The following is a 23,396-nucleotide window of genomic DNA, read 5'->3' on the forward strand; positions in this document are numbered from 1 at the left end:
GACGTGTATGCGTGTAAATATCACCCGGGTCTTAATGACATTCATGTTTGATGCTTTGTGAAGATATCATGATTTTGATATATAAATAAGAAATCCATTTTAATGTAATGCGGAATAGACAGTTTTACTTTTGTTAAATGAGAAATGAACAGAAAGTGGACCGAAGTTCGTATATTTTTTTTTATGACTGCATGGGTAAAAACTAGCCATTATACTTCCGTAATGTAAGAAAGGGCTATTATTCATGATATTAGTAAAATGAAAATTATAAAGAAAAATGCGGTTCTCTGAAATTTAATATCATTAAACAGTTTTGTATTTATTTTAGTTGTAAATTATGAAATCTTACCTGTATATGCAGAAAAGACTAGAATTGGATAGAGAGAAAAGACAACAAATCCAAAACACATTGTTATAGTTTAACAAAGTAAAAGAGTTTTAACTTTTTCAACAGACAGTCGAAATAAAATTTGGGCAGTAACTTGGATTGGCGCTAGGAAATTTCAATTTGTTTAATGCATAATGGATTTGTTTTGTTGTCTTGTTTGTACGGACAGAAAAATAAAAGGGATTTAAAAGAAATGTGTGAAAATGAAACAAGTTTAGTTAGCGACGTCTCTGACATAGCATAAAGAATAACCATTTAACCTTTTAAGAGATTTGGAATTTAAATTTCAGTTCTCTTTTGTGTTTTTCTCCGAGATCGAAATATAAAGTTCGAAATGTGTGCAATAAAAGTAAAAGCTCTTTTTCTATACACTTACAGTACCAAAGATTGTCCATTTTCTAGAACAGTAACGTGGTGTGTATCATGTGATACATTTGTATCGTGACGTTTCACGAGATTGCTGTGTTGGCCGGCCAAGTATATACTATTGTATGGTGTATAGATATATAAGAAATATACATGTCTTATACATCAACCAAACATCTGTAATGTAATAATATTCAGTCATGTATAAATATCAATTGTCTTTTTCATTAGATGAATTTAAGCATAAAAGTTTTATACAGATACCGTTGAAATTATCGCAGACGGAATTATTGAATTAAAGGAAGAAAACGACAAATCCTCTACAATTGATTAAGTTATCCTCCCCCCCCCTCCAAAACACGCCTCTTAAAAGGAACTAATTATCAGTAAAAATGTAGGTTTGATGGAATTGCATAATAATGGCAATGACAACAAACAACGAAAACAACAACAAAATAAGATATAATTAACATTGCACTGATTAGATGAAATGTCGAATCATAAATATCCGTGCAACATCGATACGACAGCCAATCGATTTAAGTTGCGCATCACCTTAATATAAAGATTGACTCTTCCAAATCGATGTCCACACACAATACGTAACACGTGTTTGTAGTGACATCTTGAGGAGAAGACTCAGCCACACCAGATGCTCACGTGGCGAGGGACCCGCTCAATCCTCACCAGCAAACATGGCTCGTGTGGCCGTGATTTTCTTTTTGTCGTGTTTGTCGTTTGGAACTTCCCAAGACACGACTTCCGTAATGAACTTTGAGAAGTTTTTCCGAATGGAAGAGGAACTTCTGACTCTATCGGATTTGATCGTGAAGCAAGAGTTACGAAGTCATGATGAAGACGTTCATCAATTTGCTAATATAACTAGGTCAGTATATGCATAACTTACATGTGTACTATATTTTTATTTTAACCAATTTTTTCCTTCTATATACTTGGCATTGTACATACATATGTAACTGCCTGTTTTTTTATTCGTTTTACAGTGTTCTAGAAGACGTTAAAGCAATACACAGGGACATTGGTCGAAATGTAGCAGGCTACATCAGCCACCCCATCAACCAGTTCCACTTAACCAGGAGACTTTACCATCAGTGGCGGGAGGTCTTACAACGTATTCTAAATAGTGATACCTGTGTCAAAGGTAAACCAAAAAATCCCTATATAGACATTTTACCAAATAGTAATAATAAGAATGATCACACTGTTTTGTAGACAGCATCATCATCGCCAGCCTGATGATGACTAAATTTAATTATACATGTATATTCTTTTATATTCAAAGCCTTGCATACGTTCATGTAGTGATATATATTCATAAATACTAGAAAATATAGTTGAAGACCTTTCTGGGTATTTTTTTCACAGCTCTGAAAGTCAAATTACAAAACATAGAGGACAATGTCCCAGATAAGAACGTGTTCAGCACGATAGCAAGCACGATATCTGCACTGCAGCTGTATAAAGGGCTCACTGTGGAACAAATAATGCGGGGCGATATAACAGAAGTGGAGCCCTTACAGAAACTCACCCTGGCGGACGCCTTCGCCATTGCACAAACAGCTTATGAGAAAGACGATATGTTTTACGCGATTGAATGGTTGAAATATATCATAGAGGAAGTAAAAACACACCGTATATCAGACATAGATGACAAGGTATCATCCTCGGCGATTTTCCACATGTTGTCTAATGCTTATTTTCGGGTAAGTAATGACTAGATCAACATATTACGTCATTCATGGTTAAATTTAAGTATACTGGTTATATTTGAGAAATCTATAATATAATACCTAAAATTTATTTTCGATAAATACAGGCTGGTCTTGTCAAAGAAGCCCAAACAGTGTTAGCAGACTTACTAAGACTTGGTATGCTATCTCTCTCTCTCTCTCTCTCTCTCTCTCATTTCTTTTAGGTACAAAAGAGATTATGATTATCATGAACAAAGCAATTACTAGTAATCGGAGTTTTTGATTGCATTTACAATGTAGATCCCAAGAATGTAGCCGCCAAAAGAAACCTGGAATATTTGGAGAACAGCAAAGCATCGGGCAAACTCTCTGACCTTAAACCTAAATCACCATCAAAGAAAAGCAGACGATTGTACGAGGAACTATGTGGGTCGCCAGAGAAAAGAGTATGCTGTTCATTTTAACCTCATTTACAATCTAATATGTTTGATTAGTTGATTTTCCTTGCTCCATTGTATTAAGCAAATTACCACAGCTGGCAATACGATAAATAATTTAAAAACGTATTCAAGAGCGCATTTGATCTAGATGATCTTGTGTTTCATTTCTGTTTTTTTAAAAAGATTATTTCAAAGTCGTCCAAACTGAGGTGTCTATACTTCCCATTAAGGAATGGCATTCCTTATATGAAGTCCGACATCAAAGCGGAAGTGGTAAATGGGCGCCCTCTAATAATTGAGATGTATGATATGTTCGACAATGGAACTGCCATGGCCATCTCCTACATGGGATACAAAAAAGTAACACGGGCAACTCCTTGAATTAATTAAAATTTTTTCACATGCAATGTATGTTAATAGAGAGATTTGGTTTTTAATAACATCTAGATCCATCATTGCATTCAAACAAAAAATCCACACCTACGAATTATGACACTGTTGTATAACCAGTTTTAAATTAGTATTTATGCTTTTAGTTGATGGAATCATCCACAGTCAGAAGATACTCTGAAGTTAGACATAAGTATGCTAGCATTAAAAATTATCTTTTAATAACAGCTTTAAACAGCGAATTCTTTATTTTGCTATCATTACTGAAATATACTAATTAATTTGTTACTGTCGTCTGCTTTTAGCGCTGCTGTTTACGACACGACTAACTGGAAATGGATCCCTAACCTACAGGCCAAGCTTTCAGAACCGAAACTCAGCCACTTTACTCGTCTGTTCTTCTCTTTAAGAGTACGTGTTGGACTCAATCGATTTTTAATCAACTTTGAATAGTGGTTTCATTTACAATGTACCCACATAATATTTTTAAAAAATGCTAGTTTATGTCCTTTTGCTCTTATTCAATATTACATGTAACATGAATTATATATTGCCATTCATAATAAGAAAATTACATTTTTTGCGTTACACTTAACAGTTGCTACAGATTACAGTTTATTCTGTTTTTAGCTCACCTGAGCTGAAAGCTCAAGTGAGCTATTCTGATCACATTTTTTATGTCGTCCGTCCGTCTGTCCGTCTGTCTGTAAACTTTTCACATTTTCAACATCTTCTCAAGAACCACTGGGCCAATTTCAACCAAACTTGGCACAAAGGGGGATCTAAGTTTAACATAGGAATATATAGAGTAAATTTTCAAAAATCTTCTTCTCATGAACCATAAGACCAGGAAAGCTGAAACTTGTGTGGAAGCATCCTCAGGTAGTGTAGATTCTAATTTGTGAAAATCATGACCCCCGAGGGTAGGGTGGGGCCACAATGGGGGGTCGAAATTTAACATAGGAATATATAGAGTAAATCTTTAAAAATCTTCTTCTCATGAACCATAAGACCAGGAAAGCTGAAACTTGTGTGGAAGCATCCTCAGGTAGTGTAGATTCTAATTTGTGAAAATCATGACCCCCGAGGGTAGGGTGGGGCCACAATGGGGGGTCGAAATTTAACATAGGAATATATAGAGTAAATCTTTAAAAATCTTCTTCTCATGAACCATAAGACCAGGAAAGCTGAAACTTGTGTGGAAGCATCCTCAGGTAGTGTAGATTCATAGTTGTGAAAATCATGACCCCCGAGGGTAGGGTGGGGCCTTAATGGGTGGTTGAAGTTTAACATAGGAATATATATCTAAAAATCTTTTTCTCAGAAACTAATCAGCCAGAAAAGCTGAAACTTGAGTGGAAGCATCCTCAGGTAGTTGTGAAAATCATGACCCCCTGGGGGTAGGGTGGGGCCACAATGGGTGGTCGAAGTTTAACATAGGAATATATATCTAAAAATCTTTTTCTCAGAAACTAATCAGCCAGAAAAGCTGAAACTTGAGTGGAAGCATCCTCAGGTAGTGTAGATTCAAAGTTGTGAAAATCATGACCCCCTGGGGGTAGGGTGGGGCCACAATGGGTGGTCGAAGTTTAACATATAAATTATAGAGTAAATCTTTAAAAATCTTCTTCTCAGAAACTAATCAGCCAGGAAAGCTGACACTTTGTGAAAGCATCCTCAGGTAGTGTAGATACAAAGTTGTGAAAATCATGACCCCCGGGGGTAGGGTGGGGCCACAATATGGGGTCGAAATTTTACATAGGAATATACAGAGTAAATCTTTAAAAATCTTCTTCTCAGAAACTAATCAGTCAGAAAAGCTGACACTTGTGTGGAAGCATCCTCAGGTAGTGTAGATTCAAAGTTGTGAAAATCATGATCCCCGAGGGTAGGGTGGGGCCACAATGGGGGATCGAAGTTTTACATAGGAATATATAGAGTAAATCTTTAAAAATCTTCTTCTCAGAAACTAATCAGCCAGGAAAGCTGAAACTTGTGTGGAAGCATCCTCAGGTAGTGTAGATACAAAGTTGTGAAAATCATGACCCCCGGGGGTAGGGTTGGGCCACAATGGGGGATCTAAGTTTTACATAGGAATATATAGAGTAAATCTTTAAAAATCTTCTTCTCAGAAACTAATCAGCCAGGAAAGCTGACACTTGTGTGGAAGCATCATCAGGTAGTGTAGATTCATAGTTGTGAAAATCATGACCCCCGAGGGTAGGGTGGGGCCACAATGGAAGGTCAAAGTTTTACATTGGAATATATAGAGTAAATCTTTAAAAATCTTCTTCTCAGAAACTAATCAGCCAGGAAAGCTTAAACTTGTGTGGAAGCGTCCTCAGGTAGTGTAAATTCAAAGTTGTGAAAATCATGATCCCCAGGGGTAGGCTGGGGCCACAATGGGGGGTCAAAATTTAACAAAGGAATATATATGGTAAATCTTTAAAAATCTTCTTCTCAGAAACTAATCAGCCAGATGATTCTTTATAATTGTTAAAACTTTGGCCCAAGGACAATTCTTTGGCCTCACAAGAAGGTTCAGAGTTTATGTACGTTTATATCCCATATATAAACAATTGTTAAGGATCTTTTTGAGAACTGCAATACTCAACATATGATATGACTATAAAATCATCCTGTTAGAAAAGATGATTATAAACATAAGAATATCCAGGGGAAAAATGGATTTTATTTATACAGGATCAACATGTATTATTGTACATTGTCCAGATAGTTTGTATTATGACTCCATTAAGCTGATTTTATCATACCTATTGTTCCTCAGGTGAGCGATGTGGCCCATGGGCCTCTTGTTCTGATCGTTACAGACTTTCAATATTGGAACAGAAGGGCAACTAAGAAACCCAGAAATTGGGGTGAGTAGTTCATACACCATCTTGATCACGTGTATAATCTTGTATCGATAATTTGACGATTTACCTATAGAATTAATTGGACCAATTTCTACTTCCAGGGCCAGAGTGCTGTCGTCGGGAATTTTTACGCATTTGTAAGTTTCTGCTGCAGTTAAATGTATCAATATCACCATTATTTTATAACGGAAAGCTGGCGTTAAAATTATTATTATAACAATTATTGAAACGTCTTAAATGTGCTGACGACCTAATTAATTGTAAAGTAAGAGAGGTTGTAAATATCTTCCACCGTTAATGACCATAGTTAAGACTATTTAGTTTGTCTTAACCAAGTGCTTACGTAGTACTTTAGTTAAAGTCGATCGTTACTTGCTAAGTACATGTAGTACCCAATTTACCCCGTGAGAAACGGTGCCCAAGATCATTATAACAACTCCATTTTATCAAATGCAAATATTAATTAATCAGTTATCAATTGAATTCCGGAATTAGGAAGGAACCAAGCTGCAGATCAGGTAACCGACGGTTTGATGCAAAGGGGTGGTACGCAACCCCCCCCCCCCCCCCCCCAAAAAAAAAAATCAAAACGTGAACACGTTACGAATAGTAGTGATATCTGAAATTGGACGCAAAATTTCCAAACTCCGACCTCACCATTCTTATTCCCAACAGTTTACGGACCCTACGGTAGGTGGTGAGCTAGTGTTCCCCATGTCCAGGATCAAGATACCAGTAACTAAGGTAAGTACTAAGTATTCAATCGTTATATTAAAAACGCTTTATGAAATGAATGGCGTTTTCCCTATTCTTTAATTCATCCGTTCTTATTAATTCTAAATTGATATAGTGTACATGTGGTTTATTAAAACAATGTTGCTGTTTTTAACCCCAGGGTAACGTTGTGTTTGCCGAAATCAAGGCTCAAGTTGGGATCTGTCCCGTGTATTACGGATCTCAGTGGTGTAAGTTTTTTAGTTAAAAATATTTAATTTTATTAATTCAAACGTTGAATCGATTGCTGAAAATACTGAAGAGTTTAGAAAAAAGTAGCAGTCCATGAAACTTCTGGAATCTTGCGAATGAATATCTCTAGTGCATAATACTGTATAATATCAGCAGATCTAAGTAATTCGGATTTGTCTGAATTTCCATTTCAGATGGAAGTCAAACATTGTTTGAGAAAATCCCTCCAAACCAGTGTCCACAAAAACAGAGAATTCCGAGGTTTTACTAACAGATTTGCAGACATCAAAAAGGAAAAAGAGAAAAATTAGTCCAGTTTATTAACATTTTGCGTAGACTTGTGCGCACTTGGTCTAGTTCAGTACAAAATATATCAATAACTTCTTAAACATATATGTAAAATGTATATGTATAATTATAAATATATAAAATGAGAGTATACAATTTAAAACAGTTGCTGAATTAGCACGTTAGACATGCGCTTCATCGAATCAAAGTACTGAAAGTACTTGCTGCATACAGTATCTAAACAAGCCTAGGGTCCAATATAAAGCAATAAAGATTTGTCATTGGGCCAAAACATGCGTAGTTTGATAAAAAATTGTTCATTATATGTATCATCATACAGCTGAGTAGTTTGATGTTCAATTCACTTTGTTTACAGTCAGTAATGGCTTCATGATTTCTGTCCCTCCTCCTCTTTTTCTTTTCCTGTAATTACACAAACCATTGTTATAACACATGTAACAACATCCACATCAACATTTTATTACAAAAGAAATGTAATGTACATTCAACTAGATATATCTTGTTAACATTAACTACATGTAATATTTCAGAATTTGATAATAAAGTGATATTTCAGCAAATATTTGCCTTTTTTTTTATCAAAGGTAACTTATACTTCATGTCTTTAACTTTAAGTCATAACTTTAAGTCATGTTACTCATGGTCAATATTGATACAGAATGTTATGCTTAAGATGAAAGATTTGATTCTGTCAATAAAAGCGTAGTATAATCTGCAACAAAAAAGCACAGAGGAGAAATAATTAAGAATGTGTACAATGTATATGATTTTTTTTGTTACTGAATACAAGTAACATGTATCTATATATGTTACTCTGCAATGAAGAAGTGGGGATTGTATACACTTTGTTTGAGTATTGCCTTTGTTGGATATTCACAAGTAAATTGGGTTAACATATTAAAATGATTGCCCTGTTTTATTGGATTTTTGAACCAGTTAAGTATTTATTTTGCCATGCTTTGCTATGAATTATTCATGCAGATACATAATGAACCCAACTAACTCTTGATTTCAAATGGGTGGTTGTAACCTAATCCTGGAAAAGATAAACCAATACAAAGTCATACAAAAGTCATGTGATTGAATACATGTATAAATGTTCATAAACTTCTGTGATCAACTTGAGAAAAGTCATATGCAGATAGAACAACATATCAATTAAATTTCATTGTATAGTTGTTGATGTAGCAAACACATTTTCGTTAAACCATTCACACTATTATATCTGTAAATCATTAGTTAAAATGATATTGTTGTGGTACAATTGTATTAATATTTATTAATACATGAACACTCAATAAGAATAAATTCCATTATTTGTTGGTTTGTAGAGTTCATTCCGGAAATATTATTTTATATCTGAAGTACTTTAAAATATAGTTAATGCAGTTAAAAAAGTTTATAATCTTGTACATAGTTAAACTATTGGCAATATCAATATCTGATGTACGATATTCTTTTACTTTAAAGCACAATATAACAGAAGGGTACACAGAAGCGACATCATTGTAGGCTTTTTTGCTCTTTTCTTGGTTAAATAATTTGGATCATAAATTGATACAGGAAAGTAGGGAGAGCAAGGTAAATTAACCACTGATACACTGAGAGGCAGCACAGACAATACAGTATACTACAGGAAAATGTTGAACCTTTTTTCTTAGATATAGTTCTGGCATACATATCATGCATCAAGATAAAGATGGACAAGGAATATATCCAGAATTCTCTTATTGGACACCAATATACAGGTGCATAACATGCATCATTACAGAGACAAGGAGAAGGGATATATCTGATCATTCTCTGATTAGCGTTTTTCTTAAAGTCATATCATGCATTGATACTGAAGACAGAGACAAAGTACAGGGATATGCTTGACAATTTTCTGTTTGGGACTACACTTATATCATGCGCCGCTACACAGAGACAGAACAGCCAGGGATATATATGAAATGGACATTCTCTGATTTCAGCTGTTTTAAACAGGGCTTGGTTCAGATCATGCAGCGATACAGAGAGATAAGACAATGGGTACTATATGGACCTTTCTCTGCGGCTTCTGTATCATAAGGTTCAACCTCTACTTTAGAGTCCTTCTCTGTTGTCTCTAGAGGCACGGCCGAATCCTCCTCACTAACCATTTGTACATTTGTCTCTATACATAAATTTAGTAACAAGTTTATAAAAGAAGTATTATATGGAATACCTAAATACATGAAACATATGAATATTAATATTATTAAGAAAAATTCACATGCAAAAAGACTTCAAATGATGACAAATATTAGATCTGAAAAACTTCATATTTAACATTACTATTAACAGAGAGCAGTATACAAAGAGCAATATGATTTATATAAGCCAGACAACAGCGGTTAATAGAAAACTTAAAAGAAATGATGTCCATGCAATTATTGGTTCTAGGACTGTTCTTGGCATCACTGCCTATAACCAAATGCTAGAGTAAAGAAATCAAACATCATGCCTGTTATACAACCACATTCATTCATCAAATCATTCAACTGTTTGCTGTTAAGTCAACCACAACAACAGATTTATTAAAGGAGTGAGCCAATGGCTGGTTAGATCACACTTCATATTGGACCTTCAGTTTTGCTGTTCTCTGATCCCGCTTTACTGCCCTTGGCACTGCCCTTAGCACTGGCAGATGGACTGATGGTCTCCATATATCCTGGAGCTGCTTCTTTTCTGGCCTTAGGGGAGGGGGTTTTCTTCTTCATGGCTGGAGACAAGTGACCATCACCGGTGCCCCTGGATCCTGTTTCACCCTGCCCTCCCTTGGAGCCCCCTGCTGAGTCCCTGGGGTCCCTGATGCTGACAGAGCGGGGGCGGGGACTTTTGGCCACAGGTCTTGGGCTTGACCGATTGGCAGTGCTCAGCTTGAAGTCTACCGCTAATAAGGAATTTTTTAAACACATAAGAAACCTTTGTTTATTGTATTCCACATTTCTTAATATTCTAAACAATAATCAACCCCTTATTTTTGATTAACGTGAAATTTCTATCTATATCTGTTTGCTACACCTAGTAATGGACAGTTTACAACAAAGAATAAAAAACCAAAACATTTACGCTACTTGTAATACTGTATATAATCTAATACAAGAGGGCACTGAAACTGGGCATGCTAAATGATACCAATAACAAGAACTGGCCAAACCAATGTAAACAGCCATCTAAACACTGTGCATTCATGTGATGTCCACAACACATACTAATCTACTAGAACAGGCATGCTCCGGAGTCACAACATCCCATGCTTGTGGGTGCTGGGACTCACCATCTTGTGAGATGTTCTTATTTTCTGTCTTTGTTTTACTTTCATTTTGTTGAGTCCCTTTGGTATCGCTTTTACTTTCATTTTGTTGAGTCTCTTTGGTATCACTTTCATTTTGTTGTGTCTCCACAGCGTTGCTTTCATTTTGTTCAGTTTCCTCTAAAGAGTCTCTCTTCTCTGCAGGTTTTTCTTCTATATCATCATCACTTGATTTTTTCTGTTCTGTATTCTGATTTTCTTTTTTCTCTTGGTCCTCAACCTTTACCTCATCTTTGCTACTGGATTGATCTTCTCTGCTATCCTTCTCCTGTTTAGATTTCTCCTCCCCTTTACCACTGCTGGTAGTCGAGGTCTTGCTTTTTATACTACTGTTAGATGCCTTTTTAGTAGTCTTAACATAAGGACTCTGAGATGACTTCTTTTTAGTTGGACCTTCTCCTGAAGACTTCTTCTGTGGTTTAGATGGTTTGGTTTCAGATTCCTCTCTTTTGTCCTCTTTCTTATCTTCATCTTTTTCAAACATGTCTACTTTGGAGTTTGCCTCTGAAACCTTTCTTATTTCATCATTTTCATCATCGGTCTCTTCTGCTTTCTTTGATCCCTCACCCATGCCCTTGCTGTCTGTAGAATCTTTCTTCCCTCCTGACTGTTTCTTCTCCTCTGTCTCCTTCTTCCCAACTGACTGTTTCTTTTCACTTGACTGTTTCTTTTCTTGAGTCGATTTTCTCTTCATTGGAGGACTGGACTTTCCTTTACTGGAAGTCTTTGATGTCTTCTTCTGCTGCTCACTCTTGGTACCTTGGACACTTTTAGTTGACTTCTGAGACTCTTTGCTTGTTTTCCTACTTTCTGATCCTTTCTTGCTATCCTTTCCTGTACTAGTTGTGGCCTTGACCGTTGAAGGAGACTGTGGCTGTGCGGGACTTGGTGACTTTGTTGGTTTGTCTGTACTTTCTTCTGCATCTTTACTTGGACTGTCCCTTGGCTTGGATTCATTGCTCTCCTTCTTTGAAACCTCTTCAGGTTGAGAATTTGGCCTTGACCCTTGCTTACTACCTTTTTCTAATGCCATATTGGAATAAAGTTTATGAAAAAGACCAACCAACCACAGAAAATTAAAGTAATAAAATCTAATGGTATCTGTTTTCTGTTGAGCTGATATACATAGAAGAAGTTTCCTCTAAAGAAATAATCAATTTTCTGGTTATTGAAAAAATGAAACCAAATAATGCACCCATTTATTAATGATAAAAATGTAAAAATGAAAGAAATAATGAAATAAAAGAGAACAACAGAGCTACAACATGAAAGTTCACCTTGCTGGTCCTGTTCAAAGTCGTCCGGATAATCATCGTATCTGTTGTCTTGATTAAAATGAGGACAACGGTCATTGACGTAAAATGCGATGCAAGGTTTGATTGTAACAATTGTAATAAACTGATTCTTTTGACAACCAATGCAAGCAACATCAATAAAATCATGTAGTATGAGTGATTTTCTCTTCTTATTTATGATGTAATATGAAAATGGTGATCACATTCAGGTACGTTTGTCTGAAGACTCAAAGATATTATAGATTAAGCTTATATATGTAAACCATTCAAAGTAAACAATAATATGTAGTAAACACAATATAACAACAATTAGAAAGGGTAATTTTTGCAGTTTGATAATATCAGAAATGTTAATAAAATGGCATTATCCCTTTTAATGAATTTTTTTTATAAAATGGTTTAGAATGCTTGCGCAATATCTATTTTCAGAACTATATCTGAAAAATATATACTCAATTAACTGTAATAAATTTCCCTAATTTGATTGTATTAAATTCAAATGGTATTCATAACATAGGAAATTGGTTAGATTCTTTAATTTATATACTTTTGACCAAAAGTTAATTTCAAGTTATACGCATATATTATATATGAATTATATATGTACATGAATTCATACAAAGAAATATAAAAAATACAAAACCTTTTACCACATCAAAAATTGTGCTATATATAAGCAGATATATAAATTTCAAGCAAGATTTTCCCCTTCCATTATCAGACATCCTTGTATAATACTATATATATAAATGCATTCCAGTGCAAAAGTAAGATAGAAATAAATAGTGATCCATAGATCAATGGTACCAAGTAACAAAGAGAGGAGTATGTGGTACATGCAAGAACAACACAAAGTGGGATATAGAACCGCCCCCTGTCTTATACCTTTATCTTCCCCCTCATTGCTATGTCGACTTCTCTTGTCTTCCTGATCACTTTGGTTTCCCTTGTCTTAATAATTTTAAAACAAGCAATGTTTACAACTAATTGTAAAATGATTTCCTCCTCAGACCTGCACCTTCTATTACATGTATTGTGCAAACAACTTGGGCAATGCAATGATAATCATGTAATTCAATTTTAAGTTAAAACTGTACATATCTTAAAGTTTTTCAATGAACAAAAATATGGTTCTGGTGAAATTGAATACCTAATATAATTTACATCATTTAATTCTAGTTTACCTAATTATTTTTTGCTTGGCCTAAAAAATTCTAAATAGCTGACTTGCAAAATTTAAACTGAAGAAATTAAAGAAACTGGTTACCTGATGCTTGACTGGTGGCCCCCTTCCTGTCTTTGTCGGACTTCACGGATTCTCTGTCGTCGTCGTCTTTTCCATCCCCTTCTTTCACCCCCTGCACTATCCGGTTGTTCACCTCCTCCATGGCTTTTTTAATAGCTGCCTCTGCTGGTCCATCGTTCAGTTTTTTGGCTATATCTAATGATCTTTCGAAGGATTCTGATGCTGATTGTAAATCTCCTAGTTTAACTGTAACAATTATATTAAATATATCAACATCTTTTTCCTAATAATTATGCACAATATCAAAAGCGAAGAATATCAGGTATAATTTATGTTTCAATCAAAATTAATTATTTATTATGTTTAAAACAATATTATAACTATGTGTATACATGTGATAGTTTAACGGATCATTCCAACATTTCTATTTAATCGTTATTTTTAATGTCCACACAAACAATTAAGTGTGTACAGACAATACACATGTTGAATAACCTTTTTTTCTGGAAAATTGTGGAATTGAAGAGAACAATTTGTATAGAAATAAAAGTCCGTCTGTACAATAATTGTGATGTTACATTCTATCATAAAGCCTAAGATAGTCTAATACACATCTATTCTACCTTTCTGAATAAAATCTTTACAAAAGAGTACTAATTGCCAAATACACACCTTCTCTCTGAGTATACTTTTGCAAAGTGAGGATTTCGTTAAGTTTAACTCTATAGGAACTCTTACCCTCTGATTGGGCGACAAGGACGCTAGCGTGTAGCTGCCACCCATCATCCTCTGCTTCCTTTGCTGCCTGTATCGCCTTCTCCCCAAAGTCTCTGGCGTCTTGGTATCTCTGTAACTCCAGGTAACAGCGACCAATCTCATGGTATAACCAGGTGCTTTCTAGCGGAGACTTGCTCATTGGAAGTTTCTCCTCCCATCTATAAATTGACAGTAAATTCTGTTAAGTATACTGTATTTATTTTCAAAAAAGGGAATTTTTTTAATTATAGAATGAAATTCTTAAAATTGAATAATTTTTCTAATTGTTTTAAAGCATTAAAGAAAAACAAGAAATTCAAGAGTATATTATTGCAAGACATATTGTGGACATACACAGAGCTTATTGTGTTGATGAATAAAGCTTGAGTTAAATATTAAATATGAATTTGTATATATTATATATATAGTTTCTATTATTAATGGAATATTTATCTTTGGGAATTTTTAGTTAATGTTTTGCATGACTATTACCCGTTATTTCATCATTTTTTTAACTATCAGGATATTAAGTAAATTACTTAATATTTTATGTAACATGCATCTCTCATTAGAGTATACGAAAACCCTTCATAATTCAACTCTTCAACTCAGTGCAGAAATTAAAAAAATGATGATTTTAAATCTGCATAAACAAGAAAGGACTAAACCAGAGCAGATGAATAATCTGATATCACAGATTCCAACATCATTACCAATGGATACACAAATGGATAGACACATATAAGGGACCATTCATAATTCATCTCAAACATGTACATGTACTGTCTCATAGAAAACCAGGCTTTTGCATTTGGCTGCATAAAAACTAACGGAGGAAAAAAAAAAGCCCAGCTATAAAATTGAAAGGAATATATTGACTACATGTATCTCTGTCAAAATTAAGTAGAGAAATGAAGTGATATCTAAAATATGTATTTCTGACATTTAAAACTGATATAAATTAAGATTTCTGAACTTTTTTTTCAGAAACGATTCAAACGTGCAGCAAGGTATTATGATAACAAGGTGTAAATATGCATTAAAGTATTTAAATTGGTAATTTCTTTTAATAAAAATACCTTTATTCAAACAATTACATATTTCATTACAAACATTAAATAAGAATTTTGTTCACATTCTGTGTCAAAAATGACTGTCAAGGTCATTATGGTCTACTGGAAGTCACAGGGAACATGAGCTAATAATTGGTCATTTTTTAAAAAGTTTTCGTACACTCGCTCATATAATATTGTAGTTTTAGATCATGCTTATTTTACCCACGCTTCAAGAATACTACAACAAAAGCAGAATGGTTTACCACTACTAAACATGAACATTATCAAATTTCTGTCAAAGTTATTCAATATTTAAAATGGAGATTCTCAAAAATGGGTAAAATGTATGCTGCAGATATGTCTGTTACTCTAATTATTTACTACTTACACTGAGATGGCCTTATCGTAGTTTCCTTTACGAGCATGAACTCTTCCGAGGTTATCCAGGGCTCTTGATCTGGCATCTTCCAAACCACTACAAACACAGAACATACAAATCATACTTTCTAAATATCTTACACAACAAATGTTTTTACATAATATTAGAAAAATGGATAAACATAGGTACTTTTCTTTGGAGATTTTGAGGTCCTCTTCGTGATGTTTGAGAGAGTCGTTGTATTTGCCGAGTTCGAGGTAGGCGTTTCCTATCTGGCTGTGAATGTTGGCCAGGATCTCGGCTTTGTTTTGGAGCTGGTCTTCGTTCATGTTTTCAACTGTCTTCAGTGTTTTCTTGGCTTTCTGTAAACTTTCTTCATATCTCTCCTTGGATTGATCTGCAAAAGTATGTTATTTTACTACTACTGTGGAGTCATTTAATTCCGTGGGGGCCAATTTTTGTGGATTGTGTGTTTTTTTGCATATTCGTGGGGGTGTAATTTCGTGGATGCATCAGTTTTTAGTTTCAGATGGTAGACTTATTCTTTTATTATTAAATTTTGTTGAGGATGTAAATTCGTGGCCAAGGGCTACCCACGAATACCACGAAAATTGAGCCACCACGAATTTTAATGATTCCACAGTATATAAGCCCAGCTCATAAGCTGAGAAAACAGACTTACCTGGGCTATAAGTCAAAAATCAATATAAAAAAAAATAATTCACACCAGTGTCATAAATGAATAAAACTCATCCTCATTTTAATTCTTCAAGGACCCCTCTTTTTTTCAGTGTAATTTTTGACCTGAAAAATATTCTGAAGGATTGCAGTGGTTTGAAGCACTTATCTCTATCAACACTGTCAAACCAACTGTTTTTTAGTAGAAGAGTAGATGTTTGAAACCAAAAAAACAACAGCATTGTTGTCTTATCAACAATCAAAATCAACAATGAGTGAGTGTTATCATATACATAATCAGAGCTAGCTAAATTAGGCATCCATAAACTGGTTCTCACCATCATCAATGTCCTCCAGACAGCGAAGCAGGTAGCTGGTCGGGTCCTGGTTCCTGGCCTTGGCGCTCTGTCTCTGTTTAGCCTTGTCCCGTTTCCGTGCATACATCGGCTTCTGCTGCCTCCAGAAGTCCGCTCGGGAGTGAAGGTACTCCAGTCCGTCGTAGATCTTCTCTCGGATGTCTTTGTTTGTTGGGTTGTTGTCACTTGTCATACCTGTCAATCAATATTTACTAAGTCTCAAAAAATGGTGGAAATGATTATATTCAAAACTCAGATTTTGGGGTCTGAATTGAGATGTTATTTTGTAAAGTAATTATTACAACCCTTTTACAGTGTCTGAGTTAATTTGTTTGCTTTTTTTTTTATAACTAAAGCACATGTTGATGAATTACTTTGTCTTCTGCTTTTTCTATTCAATCCTTCTTTCAGCTAATACTACAATTATTCATAACACAATAAATAAGAAATGAAATAAATGAAATGATTTTTTTCTTGTCTTTCGCAAAAATAAGTAAAAAAGCACATGACTGCATGACTTCGACCAACCAAAAGGGATGAAGCATAAAATAGACCACTGAATACGTACTGTCCTCACTGAGGAGTTTTTCCAGGAAGTCTTTGTCCCCGTAGAGTTCCCCAAGGAGCTGTTTGATGGTCTTCTGGTCCCCGCTAGCCTGGGGCTTCTGTCTCTCCTTGGCAGCCTCTTTCTTAGCCCCTGGTTTTCCATAGGTTCCTCCTGTCTTCTTTGCTTTTGCCTTCAATGTTCAAGATAAACAGGCATTATCTCAGTTCTCTCTCATTTCCTCTCTTTCAACAAAGATACATGTATCATATGTGCAAGAGTACATATATTGCATTGTATAGCTATATGGAATAATTGTGAAATATATTCTATTTAGAGTAAAAAAAAAATTTGCTTATAATTGGCATCATAATGCTGTGAGTATTTCTCTATACAAATCCCTACATATCTAAAACTATATAGTCATAGGCACAAGCACCTATATCAGGCTTTCTCTATATCATTACATTGTATTATACGGGTATAACCATTATTTTACTACAAAACCTATGTTAAAAGTGCATATCAATTAATCAGTGAAATAGTGCATACTTTTGTTGTTGACATTTTGAACAAATATATAATTATATACCTCAAAACACAACCAAAAAGTTAAAATGAATACCATGTGGGATTAAAATGTGCAAATTTGGGGAATAAGTGTCAATAATTAGATACCATAAATGAACAAACCAACAAACAAACAAAAATGTGTGATTTGTGAATTTCATGGAGCTACAAATCTGTAACTGAAATAAAGGTTCAATAACTTGACCACCATGCTCCTGAAACAAGCACCGGATAGAACCGGATAAAACCAAATCACCAACAGAGGTAAAGAACTGAGTGAACCAAGGGGATCATCTACAGGTACTCTCAATTTTAATTCAGTCTGGTGCAATAGTCAAACCTCAATATATATCTCAGACTTGATTGAACTTTAAAAAAAAACCTACAACTTTAATTAAGTTATTCAAAAATTCGAGATATATACTGGTGTGTATATATATAAATATATTAATTTAGAGTTCAAAATATAAAAAGAACCAGATTTGGGATTTAATTAAAAGGGCTGGGTGGTTGTGGCCATTTTTAGACTGTATTGATCTTCTTTAATAGAAGAAGAGCTCTATATAAAGATATAAAATAATATTGAAAATTAAATTGTATATTAAATTTATGGAATTTTTCTTTTCTTGATTATAGTTTATAGCTTAACAAATCATACATAAAAAGTTTAAGGTAGATCCAATGGTTAATTTGTTTACCTCCCAGCTTACTTCATTCCAAATGTCCACAATGTCCAACATATTGATGTACAACTGTATTTTAGTGATTAATGATGAATACTTATCTGGGATAACCAGACTAAATTAAAATTATGAAAAGTACACCCAAAATCCACCTATGTGTCTAGAATTGAGAAATATAATGTACCTTCTTGGCCTGTGAGGAAAAAGAAAGAATAAGACAATCTCAAAAAGTTATACAATAATAACAAGATGCATGGAAAAAAAGATAATTCTTCTTGTGACTGAAATGATGCCGATGTTTGGCTATGAAAATCATGCTGGACAACGTGAAATTTCAAATTCTTAAAGATCATAGTTACCTAACATTGATAAAAGTTTATTGCAAGTTAGAATATTTCAACAAGTTTACTAAATAAATATAAAATTTTCCAAAACAGGTCTGAACTAAATTTGATAAATCTACCATAGGAAATATAATCATTTTATAATTAGAAATAAAAATCACTCTGTTAATCTAAAGGTATTACAAAAATACTAACAGTGGTTAAAAATAATTTTAAAAAAAATCCTAAAATTAAAATTGCAGAATATGAACAGATTTAAGAAATCGTTTGCTTTCAAATAAAACAAGTAACTGAAAAAAAAATCTCAAGCAACAGCTTCAAAATCAAATAAAAATATCACATACAGATTTCGTGTGACCATTTTCTTGCCTTCCTGATAGGAATTACCCCATTCTGGCTCTCTGAATAAACTTGATTTTACATATACACAACTAGTGTAAATTAAAATGTTATCACCGGTATTTATACACTATTTTGCCTGTATATACATCTAGCTTTTAATATTATTGTCATGAAGTGTATCATTTATGAAATAAACATCTATGTGTAAATGTATATGTACAAAAAATTGAAATATGGTATAGTACATGAACATGGATAATGTGGTTTTTTATCAATATTAAGTAAAAAAAAAATTTTTTTTTTTTTTTTTTGGGGGGGGGGGGGGTTGGGTTGAAATATTGAGTCTAAATCTATAAAAGAATACAGATTACAGCTATATATCTATAATAATATAATAGATTTTGCAGAAATGATGAGGAAGCAGAATAGTATATTTAAAAATTTTGGTATGAACTTCTACGAAATACAGGTGGTTTACCTTGGCCTTCTCATCCTATACAATACATACATGGTTATATGTATACTTCTGTATATATACGTAATGCAAACAACATGCAAACGAACACACAAACAGCAATACAACATGCAAGCAAATAGATGTCGTATCTTTATACTGTATTTGTAATGATGGAAGTAAATAAGTATATATGTAAAAGCAATTCCTGTGAAACACAGCAAGTCTTTATACATGTATATATTGCTAAAATTCCTTATATCTAATATTCACACATATATACCGTAATCCGGTGAATATAATACGCAGTAGTGTACAATACGCACCCCCCACTTTGGGCCTGAAAGTTGTGAAAAAAAACTTGTTGGGATGTATAATACGCATCAAAAAAATTCACCAAACGGTAATCTTGAGTATCAACAAAGCAGTTATACTTTGTATGCACGCTCAACATCATCACGGGAATACGCAACCGGAAATAAGAAAAACACAATATTTTCTTAGATACGGATTTATCGTAACTAATACATCGCGGTAATATCTTTATTTCCTAATCAATGTTTTAAATAGACCTAGAATTAAATATTCTACCGTAAATAAAATCAGCTACTTTTAAAAAGTGTTATATAATTGTTTAGTCATTACAACCCCTGTGTAGTGAAAAACGGACGGTGTACAGGTATATAGATAACGGACCTAATTAAATTCTTATTTGACGCCGATCAAAGTGATCAATTAGAGGCCTTGAACATAATAAAATATGTGCACAAATAGTTGTGTTGTGTATAGTACACATAGCCTAAGGGGAGTGTCTGAGATACCCAAGGTGTCAAGTGTTAGCGGAGGGGAGCACAACAATGGCTACAATTAACGGAATAGATTATAGAATTATTTATATTCATAATTATTTGCAATAAATCATTTAGCATTACATGAAAATGGTTAAAAATGAGCAAAATGATGTGTAAGCTGTTTTCAAAGATCGGTTACAAATAGCACGTGGCCATCCAAGCCCGCATTCTATTAATAGCAGCTGTAATGGCGGCGTACACGGAGATAAAAAAATAGGCAGTTCAAATTAATTTTTAAAGGCCATTTTGAAACAGTTTATTTATTAACAGACTTTAAGTATACATTTTCTTTTATACTATGACAATCATTTCCTAAGGGTTAAATAATAATATAAATGTGATAATGAAGTAATGTTACGATGTATAGCGGGGTATCGGTCCTGCCTGTGAACAGCATAGGTAATACGGTAGTATGATACTCCGTGCTTCATCTAGGGAAAAAATATGTCAAAATCCTATAGGGATGTATAATACGCACCCCTTTCTCATGGTAAAAAATCGTGGGAAAAAAGTGCGTATTATATTCACCGGATTACGGTACATGCAAAATATGAAAAAAATTATTAAAAAATGGGGTTTTATATTGCAGGGGCATTAGTGAATCAAATATCTATGCATGACTGACTATGCATTGCATTACAATGGTGCATTCAATATCTAACAATAAGCAGCATAAGATTTTGGCTATTGGATTCCCATGCATCAATAATGATATAATATAACTTTAAGTTGTGTCAGTACTTTGATTCCATTTTTTAAGATCATAAATATTCACACATATACTGTATTGTTTCACAGCAAGTCATTTAGTCATTGATCATTATAATTATATCCATGTTCTTTCACAGCATTTTTAATAAATTTTATTTATCATTTCATATTACAAAAACTTTGATGAGTTTATTGGACATTTTTTTTTGCCTCAAGAAAAAAGATATTTGCGATGAAAGAACATTCATTAATTTCAAGTCCCCTTCTCCAATGTAATATTAAAATTATTTACCACTGGAAATAACTGTTGAAATTTAATTTCATATGTATGAATATAGAAACTCATTCAAATATCTATAATTTACTTTATTCAATAAAATTAAGAGAATTGAAAATCATAATGAATTTCTGTCAAATATGGGTACTAATGACCATCCAAAAAATGATAATTGCAATTTAAAAGTTCTGGAAAAATTTCCTTTGATCAACAAACTTTCGGAAACAAGTTTCTGTATTGATATCAAGTACAATAACATTGAAGCAAATTCATCTGTTTACATATATATTTTCACAGTATATAAAAAGATCTTCAGAAAAATTCTAGCAAAATGTATTCATGCTCAGGAGAAAAAAAAAAACAACAGATAAAAACGAGAAATGTGAGATTTTGATGAGTTGTTTACCTCTTCCTGTTTGTAGAAGTAAGTAAGGTCTCCCTCTGCAGTCAGTTTGACAGAATCAGGCTCTGTGTTGAAGAGAAAAAATGAATCAAAGTCATAAGGTAGACTGATAGCTAGCTTATAAACTGACATATTTGTTATCTGAATCTTACTTCATAAAAAAAATAATGATTAAAGTGGATTAATCATTCATAATTAGACTAATTTAAATTATTCCAACGGCAACCTATATTTTTTTCAATTAGTCCACTGGACACTCTGCGTCATGAGGATCGGAGTGGAACAAAAACTTTTAACTAGCCAAGATGCAGAGCTAGATTCTGGATTTACAAGAACACTTACTTCCGATACTGTTATTGATGGCCTCCTGGGCTTTCTGTATACCCAGTCGGAATTCCTGGAGCTCTGGTCTTAGCTTGTGCCCTCTGTGGAAGAATACCAGTGCTGTTTCAAAATCCCCTAACTGGTACATTGCTTCAGCTTTCTGATACAATCCCTGAAAAAATTAAAAAAATCTTTAATCAATTGATAACATTGATATGTATAAAACACAGCTAGGATGAATTTCTGTTATTCAGTCACCTGAATGTGACTAAGAGGTAACTAAAAGATGACTGAATGGCATAGCTCTGTCTTTTAGTCATCTTTCCAGACCTTTCCGTTAAACATCACATAATAATATCACAAGATGGTTCATCTTGTGATATTATTTAATATTATTATGTGATGTTTAAATATGATTTAAAAACTGTTTACAAGACATTACAAAATATAAAAAAACATCTTGCAAAAAAACAAGTATGATATATAATAACTACATGTACAGAATCACACAATTAATACACCATAGATTAAATTAAAAATCAAGTTTAATAGTAAATAAGGGATTTTTTTTAAATGCCACTTACAGGAATATATTCTTTGTCAAGTCTGAGAGCTTCCTCTGCATCAGTGAGTGCATTCTCAGCATTGCCTAGTTGTAACCAACACTTTGATCTTGTGACAAAGCACTTCTTCTCCTCCGGGCTCATTTCAATGGCCTATATTAAAGGTATCAATTAAATGAATATCTAAAAATTACTTATTTAAATTGTTCTCCTGTCATATTTTGGGATTTTACATTTGTGTTACAGACTAATTTCAATAAGGATATTTCTACATGTACATATCGAGATTATAAGTCAAGAAAAACATTTTGATAACTTTCCTGATACCGTAATCTCTTTTATTCAATAAGTCAGCTGATTTTAAAGAGATTAGTATTAGGGTAATCCGTTGCAATTAACAAAATATTACATAAAATATACCCGTGTGAAGCTGTCAATTGCTTTTTGCCATAGCTTGACATGGACAAAGTGCTCGCCCTCATCACGAAGTGTTTCGAATGTTCCCACCAGTTCCTGGTTTTCTGAACCATTGTCACTTCCTCCTCTTCGTGGCATAATTAATTAATATGTATATACTTGGATTACTGCACGATAAACCCGTTAAACGGATTAATAAGTTAATTCCTACCGTTACCAAGTATAATTTACAACGGGCACCTGCTGAGTCGGAACCTCTCTAATATCATGCAGACATTACATGAACATTTATGAGGTATTCCGAAAAACTATGTATACAGCTCCATGACAACGCAAAAACAGAAAATATGGTTAAAACCTAAAT

At 33.7% G+C, this 23,396-nt stretch overlaps 2 protein-coding genes across 7 annotated transcripts; one reads left to right on the forward strand and one right to left on the reverse strand.

The window, feature by feature from the left end:
• Window positions 1-1,375: 1,375 nt before the first annotated feature.
• LOC128193018 (prolyl 4-hydroxylase subunit alpha-1-like) lies at window positions 1,376-7,643 on the forward strand. The gene is made up of 13 exons (XM_052866186.1): window positions 1,376-1,640; window positions 1,759-1,916; window positions 2,141-2,478; window positions 2,592-2,643; window positions 2,767-2,912; window positions 3,090-3,266; window positions 3,443-3,489; window positions 3,602-3,707; window positions 6,128-6,175; window positions 6,274-6,309; window positions 6,848-6,916; window positions 7,068-7,137; window positions 7,333-7,643. The coding sequence occupies exons 1-13, from the start codon at window positions 1,450-1,452 to the stop codon at window positions 7,407-7,409; spliced, it is 1,515 nt and encodes a 504-aa protein (XP_052722146.1). The 5' UTR covers window positions 1,376-1,449; the 3' UTR covers window positions 7,410-7,643.
• LOC128193016 (outer dynein arm-docking complex subunit 4-like) lies at window positions 7,442-23,312 on the reverse strand. Of its 6 annotated transcripts, none has more exons than XM_052866177.1 (17): window positions 23,036-23,312; window positions 22,637-22,768; window positions 22,071-22,224; window positions 21,732-21,793; window positions 19,511-19,525; window positions 17,118-17,286; window positions 16,532-16,744; window positions 15,705-15,912; window positions 15,525-15,611; window positions 14,064-14,260; window positions 13,347-13,571; window positions 12,965-13,030; window positions 12,062-12,109; window positions 10,749-11,807; window positions 9,492-9,602; window positions 8,451-8,483; window positions 7,442-7,849 (listed from the first exon to the last, which is right to left on the reverse strand). In XM_052866177.1, the coding sequence occupies exons 1-17, from the start codon at window positions 23,168-23,170 to the stop codon at window positions 7,815-7,817; spliced, it is 2,949 nt and encodes a 982-aa protein (XP_052722137.1). In that variant the 5' UTR covers window positions 23,171-23,312; the 3' UTR covers window positions 7,442-7,814. The 6 variants fall into 6 exon arrangements, with proteins under 6 accessions (XP_052722137.1, XP_052722138.1, XP_052722139.1 ...); XM_052866178.1 differs by lacking the exon at window positions 19,511-19,525 and adding an exon at window positions 21,341-21,352; XM_052866179.1 differs by lacking the exon at window positions 19,511-19,525.
• Window positions 23,313-23,396: the final 84 nt, after the last annotated feature.

Source organism: Crassostrea angulata, chromosome 7 (assembly GCF_025612915.1).
Source record: "Crassostrea angulata isolate pt1a10 chromosome 7, ASM2561291v2, whole genome shotgun sequence".
NCBI classification, from domain to species: domain Eukaryota; kingdom Metazoa; phylum Mollusca; class Bivalvia; order Ostreida; family Ostreidae; genus Magallana; species Magallana angulata.